This window comes from Prosopis cineraria, unplaced genomic scaffold, assembly GCF_029017545.1.
Source record: "Prosopis cineraria cultivar Desert tree isolate PC_DT_omini unplaced genomic scaffold, ASM2901754v1 PC12, whole genome shotgun sequence".
Lineage (NCBI taxonomy): Eukaryota > Viridiplantae > Streptophyta > Magnoliopsida > Fabales > Fabaceae > Prosopis > Prosopis cineraria.
This window is the reverse complement of record NW_026555343.1, coordinates 37852269-37861141: the sequence shown is the minus strand read 5'-3', so window position 1 is coordinate 37861141 and position 8873 is coordinate 37852269. Positions and strand designations below refer to the sequence as shown.

Genomic DNA, 8873 nt, shown 5'->3' with positions numbered 1-8873 from the left:
CAATTATTTTTGGCTCCAAATCAACATTTTAATTTTTTAAAATTTTTACAATTTAAATTTTCATGAATTAAATTAAGTTCTGAAATTTTCCAGATTCTAATTAGATTTGGTTTGGATGGAGAAAAATGTGGGAAGAAAATACAGAGGAGAAAAAACTATGAGAAATTTTCTCTCATAATTTTCTTTCCTCCCTAATTTTCCCTCCATCCAAACAAAAGGTAATTCTTACTCTCTCATTTAAGCCCGAGGGCATGTGAAATAGAGATTAAGGAATTACGGGCTTGCTTGATTTTTAACTTTAAAAACTGTTTGTTATTTTTAAAAATAAAAAAATTGGAAAACTGAGTTAGATAAGTACCCTCATTTAAAGTGTTCTCAAAACAAAAAAAAATGAAAACATATTAAAGTTGTTTTCATTTTATTCTATTTTTGTTTTCAAAGCACACTACTTTCTATTATTAAAAAATATAGTTAGTTTGACTAATTTTTATCATAAATTATCATCATCAACCGCTTGCAAACATTACTATCAGCATGTCATTTTTAAAATTTAAAACCATTTTAAATTAACATAACCAAATAAATTTTCATTAAGATTGTTTACAGAACAATTTTTAAAAGCAATATATGGAAACAAAAACCAAATAGGCCCACTGTGTCCTAAAAGGGAGGAGTTGTGAATTTCTTGGATTGAATGATAAATAGAAGATATACTCCATGATGACAAATAAGCTTCGGTTTTTTGTAAGTAGGGTGTACTAAGTATATATGTACTTGACAATTGTGTTGAGATTAGTCAATTTGAAAGTAAAAAAAAAAAAAATTAACGAAACGATATAAATTATACCAACTTGCTTGAATTGTACGTTGAAATAAATGCTTCCATAAACTTTCGAAACTACAGAGCCAAGAAAATTTTGTGCACGATTGGTATAGTATATAAAAGTACACATACCCTAATGACTATGCATTGCACAAAAATGACATTACAGTTGAGTTTTAAAATGCCAATGAAAATTGTGGGTCAGACAGTAGAATAAGACATTTCATTATAATGTAGTTTGGATTATATATGATTTAGAGTCCAAATTGCATATTAACTAATGCAAATTTTAGATATATACTATCCTTCAACCGAAATAAAAAGCCTTCCATAAAATGATATGTTTACTGTAGTAGTGGTGGTGTAAGTGGATCATCATGGAGATGGAGAGACTTTGTTTGATAGCTACTTTGCAAGGAGGAAGTGGTTCTTATAAATACTTGAAAAAGTCAAAAAAAAAAGGAAAGAATAATTAAAAGCAAAAGCAAAGGAGAAGAAATTATAGAAAGCAAATGAGAAAGGCAACGATATTTTAAAGAAGCAGCCAATGGTTTCACCGTGAGATATTAGTGGAATCATATAGGGACAAGTTAATGCAAATAGTGGTGCTCTTGGATTTGAAATCCTATTTTATACTTTCAACAAATACTGTTTTAATTTTTTTACACATACTAAACTGCAATTAATATATATTTTAATTTAGTCACCAAATGTGATCATAGTACGTACGTACATTAATATATGCTACTACGAAACTCTCAAAAAGTTGCAATTAATGTTCATAAGTAATAGCATAAATTATTTTTAATTAGATCTAGTGAAAACAAATCCTTGTTAATCTAATCTCGTATCTATGTTTGTTATATAATTGTTTTTTAATATATTATAATAGTATTTTTAATCCATACTTCACCTCATCATCATCACCTGAGCTACATTATATATACATTCAAGCTTTTTTTTTTAATTATTCAAATTTTTGAACGTTTGATTATAAATTTTATATTTTATATATTGATATCATATAATTATACGCATGGTGATTTCACAGTAATGCGAAAATGCCCCAAAAATGATCATGTGTTCGATCAAGAACATGCCCCAAAAATGAACAATAAGAGCTGAAAATTGTGATATAAATTTTAGCCGAAATGTTAAATCTGCCGACAGTTAATTATAATATCTAATTTTTATTTATTTATTGAGCATAAAGCAACACAAAATACACATGAAGTATATCTGAAATAACAACGTTGAATGTTGAAACCAAAGTCCCCACCCCCACGAAGGTGAAAACTGAGATTGGGATAATTACCACCAATATATCCAAAACTGGTTCATGTTTAATTTACTGTTAATTAATTATAATAATTAACAGTTAACGCAGAAAATATCCAAAGTTGCTCAACCCTGCTTCCTCAACTCCCTGTAGAACCTCTTTATGAACTCCTCCGCCGCCTCGTCAACTGGGTCGTCCCTGTCGTTGTTGCCATCTTGCACCGGGAATGGCAAATCCGTCACCCTCAACTGTCTCCCCATGGCAGTCCGTCCAAACCCTAGAAGTTCCGGCGACGCCTCCACCACATCCTTATATTTTTTGTCATCCAGCATTTCCAATGCCACCTTAAGGGCATTATGAACCGCCACCGTGTCATCGTCCAACGTGAGTGGCGCTTGAGCACACGCAAACAAGTGACGGGGATTGCGGCGTTTGGAGAAGAAGCTGTAGTTAGGAGTGTTGCTGCAGCTGAACTCATACTCTCGTGCAGTGGAGAAGTGCAGGGGAACGTCGTGGAAGGTGGCGGAGCCGCCATGGTGGTGGGAGATGTGATTGGCGATGGCTTTTCCGGCGAGTTTTCCGGGACGTTTGAGCATGAGGTTGAGGTTCATCATGAGTTTCCCTTTTGCGAAGCCTTTACGGAGCATGAAGAAGAAGACACGTACAATGCTCCACGCTCTCTTGGATATTACTGTCGAATTGCTTTCCATTTCTGTATATTATTGAATTGCTCTTTGATTTGTCTGCAACTTGATTTTAATTTAGAGAGAGAGAGAGATTGAGAGACACGAAGAGATGAATTGATGTATTTATAATAAACTCATAACAATTATGACGCGCGCAACATAAGAATCATATGAAATGGTCTGTATGAGTGGTTTGGCAATTTCAAAGGACAGAACAAAATAATTTGAAGTTCTTTAACTTTTTTTAGGCAACAAACTTTAACTTTTCACTATCTGATACGTCTTTACACAGGTATGTTAAATTAGATGGAAATTAAAGCAATTCCATATCTGCCTTTATGATCACGCCTAAAAAGTAAGAGTGAAGGAATCTTGATTGTTCAAATTAGAAAATTCATGTGCCAGCTGCTTAGCTTTAATATTTGCCACTACTAGTTCTACTATATGATTTCTTCACCATATATAGATAGATAAATTGACGAATGTGTATCACTTTCTCTCTTTAGATTGTGAAAAGAAAACAAAATATTTGTAGACCAAGTTCTTTCACTTAAGGGTATAATTGTAAAGAGGTATATTATATTTTGAAGAACGTGGAGCGGAGTTATATTATGATTTTATCACAATATATGTCACACTTTATTTTCTTTTTCTTTTTTTTTATAAGCATGTCACACTTTATTTTCTTGTTACTCGTTTTATGTCTTACCAGTATTACAAAGTCCATTTAACAGCAATGGAGATTTGGACTTTATATATATTTTTTTTAAATTTTTAATATTTTAATCTTATACATATACATATATATATATATACACACACATATAAAAATCAAGATTCAAGAAGAACGAATGCAGGAAAAGAATATTAATATCGTGATAATTGTAATTGCAGACGAAGATTTCACGTGAAACATGACGAAACAATAAAGCCAAAGACGAGTTCAAAAAAAATAATAATAATAATAACAGGGCCTTGGACCAAAGCTTCTGGCTTTATGAGTTTCTTTGCTACACCTTTTCATTCTCCGTCATACGTGTTAAAACCACAAACTAGCATACAAATTTTACATTAAGTATATATTAATTAGTATCACAACTTTACCCTGCAAGAAAAGTTCTGAAGTTTCCCAGACTCAATTTTTGCCCCTCATTCAAATCAGCGGGCTATAAAAATATTTAACACGTGAATTGCTATTCCTTAATATATATATATATATATTATGTACGTACTTTAGTTAAGCTTTAGTTACTTGCAAGCAAGTCCATGTAACTAGCAAAAAACTAACAGTAAAGTATTACTAGTAGAGATCTCTAGAAGCTTTTGAGAAAACCGGCGTTTTGAGGGTTCAAACGATTTTCCAAACACAACCTTGATTAAGACTAATTAGTAAGCACTTGAGGGGTTCAAAAAATAATCATAATAGATTCAATTGTTACTTGTTTTTCTGAATAAAGTCACCGTGTCCGCAACTTGACTTTCTTCTAGAGTAAGATTTCGTGACAGCTAACTAACGAAGTTGATTTTATAGCCAAACAGTTGTCCAACCAGTCTCGGTCAGTGGGTAAAATTATTTATTCATCGCGATTCAAAAATTAACATCTTTTCAAAATTCATCAACACCTTAATTATGAATAATTAATTAACAAAAACTTGTTTTGACCCTTCCTACTTCTCCTACTAATTTTTGGTTCCTAGAGAAAATATCCCAAGTTAGTACTATTTGGTTTAATAATGCCAATGCGATCAACTGTTTCTTTGCAAGTGGATCTTCATGCTTTGTGTGATAGTTAGCTTGCAAGGAGAAAGTAGTGGTGCTTGAAAAAGTTATAAAAAATGAAAAGAATGGTAATAAAGCAAAAGCAAATTAGAAAGGAAACAATATTTTGGGGAGAGATAGAGCAGCCAATGGTTTCACTTTAAGATGATAGCGGAATCATGTGGGTACATGTTAGTGCAAATAGTTTTAACAAATTTTTTGCATATGACACAGCTGTGCAATAAATTTTAAGAAAAATTACATGCTAGTCCCACACAATGTGTAAATCACCTTATACTTCAACTTAATTGTCCCTAAATTTTACTATTCCATCAAACATAAACAATATAGCTCATCACTTTTAGAAGCACATATGTCATTTTTATAAGATTAGAGACTCTTTTTTGTTGTCTAATTTCATTTTTATTGGGTGAATTAGTCTAATGTTATATGTATATTTGTTAGATTATTATTTTTTTAACTTCAATAGATTTGAAGAGTTTTGAATTTAGATGTTTACCCTTGTGCCCCACCACACTCTTACCACTCGAAGTAAACTCAGATTTATTAAAACTTACGCTTTCTGTAATGTTCGACGAAGAAAAGAAAAAAGATGAAGAACATACGAAGCTTGACTGTATTTAGGTTCTATAATGCATTCATGCATATGCATATATGTATGCATGCATATACGTATTCAAATGGTGAGAGTGACAAAAAAACATAATTGAATATTAAGTGTGCATTTCATTATTATACTCTCCTAGAGCGAGAGGCCAGTGACATCAACGAAGAGAATGATTTTCTTTAACACACACACACACACAGAGCCCAGGATTCTGTAATTCTTATAATTTTATCTTTTATATTGATATCATATTTATAGTAATGGTCCTTGCAAACTGTCTAATTACGGAATGTGAACCATCAGTTGCATTTTTTTAGTGTGGTTTCCTATTTTCTTGTTGGAAAATAATTAAGATGCTTACATGATGGTTCGATCAAGACCATTCCACAAAGATGAACAAGAAGCCTGAAAAAAGTGATGTAAATTATAGTATCTAAAGTCCTGTTTGCATGCTAAAAAAGAATGGAATAGAATGTAATGGGTTAAAAAAATAAAGATAAAAAAATAATTAAAGGAGATATCTGAGCACATTTATAAGAAAGAGGTTTGATAATCATGATTTATAAAATTTTTAAAGGTGTGATGATTCTCACATTTGTAATATATATTAATAAATTTTATCATACTTATTATGAGTAAAGAGTAACTTAATTCATTTTTATTTTATTTTTTTAATCAATTCTATTTGATGTTTTTCTAATAAATCAAACAACCTAATTTTCTCTCCCTTTATTTATGGGTATAAAACAATTAAAAGTACAAATATATATATATATATATATATATGACGGCTGAAATAACAACTTGAAACCAAAATCCCCAACCCACAAATAAATGAAAACTGAGCTGGGTTTAATTATCATCAACATATCCAAAACTGATTGATGTCTTACGGTTATTTTTTTTTTTTTGACCAAAATGTCTTACGGTTAATTAATCACAATTAACAGTTAACGAGGAATATATCCGAAATTGCTCAATCCTGCTTCCTCAACTCCTTGTAGAACCTCTTTATGAACTCCTCCGCCGCCTCGTCAACCTGGTCGTCCCTGTCATTGTCGCCGTCTTGCACCGGGAACCGCGAATCTGTCACCCTCAACTGTCTCGCAGTCGCCGTTGGCGTCCGCCCGAACCCAGGAAGAGCCGGTGACGCCTCCACCGCATCTTTATATTTGTCGTCATCAAGCATCTCCAACGCCTTCTTAAGGGCATTATTGACAACCACCACGTCATCGTCCAGCGTGAGCGGCGCGTGAGCACACGCAAACAAGTGACGGGCATGACGACGTTTGGAGAAGAAGCTGTAGTTGGGAGTGTTGCTGCAGCTGAACTCGTACTCGCGTGCGGTAGAGAACTGCAGGGGTGCGTCGTCGGCGGAGCTGCCATGGTGGTGGTGGTGGGAGATGAAATTGGCGATGGCTTTACTGGCGAGTTTGCCTGGACGTTTGAGCATGAGGTTGAGGCCCATGACGAGTTTTCGTTTGGCGAAGCCTTTACGGAGCATGAAGAAGAAGACGCGTACAATGCTGCATAGTCTCTTGGATATTAACGGCAAATTGCTTTCCATTTCTGTATTATTGAATTGCTCTTTGATTTGTGTACAGCTCGAGAGAGAGAGGGGGGGTTTGGATTGTTCTCTTTTAGTGTCTAGAGAGAGACACACACACGAAGAGATCAACTGAAGAGGAAAGGGCAAAGGGTTTGTGTTATATATGTGGGAAAAGGGAGAGGAAGTAGGAGAAATAATAAAGCTCTGTGGAGGAGGCCATATTGTATCATTTGAATCTACCCTTCCTTTCGTTAGCCTGTGGGCGCATAGATCTTCACTGTTGCCTTCTTTTTTAAAAAAATTATACCTTAAATTTTCTTTGCTTTATGTATTTAAAAATTTTGGATTTAAATCCTCTGGAATTAAAATCAGTAAATTTTAGTGAAATTTGCCTTTATGACAAAAATACTAAAAAAAAAAAGACTTCACAAACGCTACAAAAAAAAAAAAAGACTTCTGAAGGCAACTTTTTACTAAAGGTCATTATTAAAAATAAATTTTATCTACAATTTTTCAATTATCTTAAAAAGTATTTTAATAAAAAAATTTATTTTAATCATATAAATTTTGTTAATAGTGATTTTGAACAATTATTTTTTATTATCTTTGATATAGGAAATAAGTGGACATGTGATAAAGTAAAAGTAAATGCTACACAACAAAGGATTAGGCTTTTTGTTCATGGAGCTGTCATTGGAGATTGGTAAAACATAGCAAATATCTTCATCCTTTTTTTATTGTTCTTGTCTGGACTCGATCTAGATTAGTTTAGACTTCTATTAAAATCTCTTTAATGGAGTCAATCTCAAAATAATAGGGAATACTTTCTAATAACTTTACAATGTAAAATAAATAAACTTTAATAAGTTTATATATAATTTCATTCATAATTCAAATATTAACATAAATTAAAAAAAATCAAATTTACAATTCTCATCCAATAATATTCCCAACAAATTTGAGTAATTTGAAGAACTAAAACTGGATGAAGAAACAATACTACAGAATATTCCCATGTTTGACGCTTATTTTTTTAATACTTGATAGTTTTTAATGATCAAATATCAATGCGACATATATTACAGCCAACTTTACTTGATAGTTAAAAGTTGTTAAGTATTCTTCACCTCTTTTATTTATTTCTTATTTTAAATAATCATCAAATATGAAGCGTCTTATTTAAATAATCCTATGATAGTGAAAAGTAGGCTCAATAAACGAAATAGATACCATATATATACCAAACTAAACATCAAGAGCGTAATGTGTCAAACAGTTTATAATGTCATTTGTATCTTATAATTTTATATAACTTTAACATTCTAATGCTATTTATGTATATATATTTAAGTAAATAAGTATTTATATATAACTTAGCCTGATTATAATTTAAAGAAATTTTTTGAAATAATTCATAAAAAATTATAGAAAAATAATTCATTTATAATTTATATATAACTTAGCTTGATTATGTATTAGCTTAATAAGATCATTATTAAAAAATAACCCATAAGAAATTTTTTTAAATGTAATTATTAAAATAAGGTCATTATTAAAATACTAGCTTAATAAGATCATTACTTTTAAAGTAATCATTACTAATCTTATATAGAATTATTTCTCATTCTATATATAAACACCTTTAGTGGCAATAAATTTGCCCGCTAAAAGGAATCCCATAAATTAATTTATAAAAAAATATTTTAAATTTTATTAAAATACTTTTGTTGGCGACAACCTATCAACTTTAAAAAACTATTGTATAAATCATTTTAAATTTCTTAATTAATTTTTAATGAAAATATTTTTGGCGATAATTAATAAATTATTGTTAATTTCTTAGTTATTTTTTTTATGAAATATTTTTTCGTCGCTCTAAAAGTAATTTCATAAATTCTTTTTATTAAAACTACTTTTGGTAGTAAACATTTTTAGTAGTTACTTTTAAAAATTACCACTAAAAATTACTTTGATAATGACTTTAACGACAACACAAGTTTCTAATTATCGCCACACCTTCTTTTATTACCACCAAAGTTACTTTATTTTGCAGTGAGAAATTTACACACCCCACTTAAGAGAATTTAAATCCCAAAAATTTAAAGAATCTATCAAATCTTTGTTTTGTAATCTTAAATATATCCCATTT

General features: G+C 31.0%; 2 protein-coding genes across 2 annotated transcripts; both read right to left on the bottom strand.

Moving 5' to 3' along the window:
• Positions 1–1992: 1992 nt before the first annotated feature.
• Positions 1993–2872, bottom strand: LOC129289687 (uncharacterized). The gene has a single exon (XM_054926496.1). It carries the CDS (start codon positions 2810–2812, stop codon positions 2228–2230), a length of 585 nt encoding a protein of 194 aa, XP_054782471.1. The 5' UTR covers positions 2813–2872; the 3' UTR covers positions 1993–2227.
• A 3032-nt stretch (positions 2873–5904) lies between these two features.
• On the bottom strand, positions 5905–6836 carry LOC129287428 (uncharacterized). Its single transcript, XM_054923579.1, has one exon. It carries the CDS (start codon positions 6740–6742, stop codon positions 6152–6154), a length of 591 nt encoding a protein of 196 aa, XP_054779554.1. The 5' UTR covers positions 6743–6836; the 3' UTR covers positions 5905–6151.
• Positions 6837–8873: the final 2037 nt, after the last annotated feature.

What these genes read in the sequence shown, in the direction of transcription:
- LOC129289687 (XM_054926496.1), bottom strand. Translation starts at nt 2,812, where the DNA reads ATGGAAAGCAATTCGACAGTAATATCCAAGAGAGCGTGGAGCATTGTA.
- LOC129287428 (XM_054923579.1), bottom strand. Translation starts at nt 6,742, where the DNA reads ATGGAAAGCAATTTGCCGTTAATATCCAAGAGACTATGCAGCATTGTA.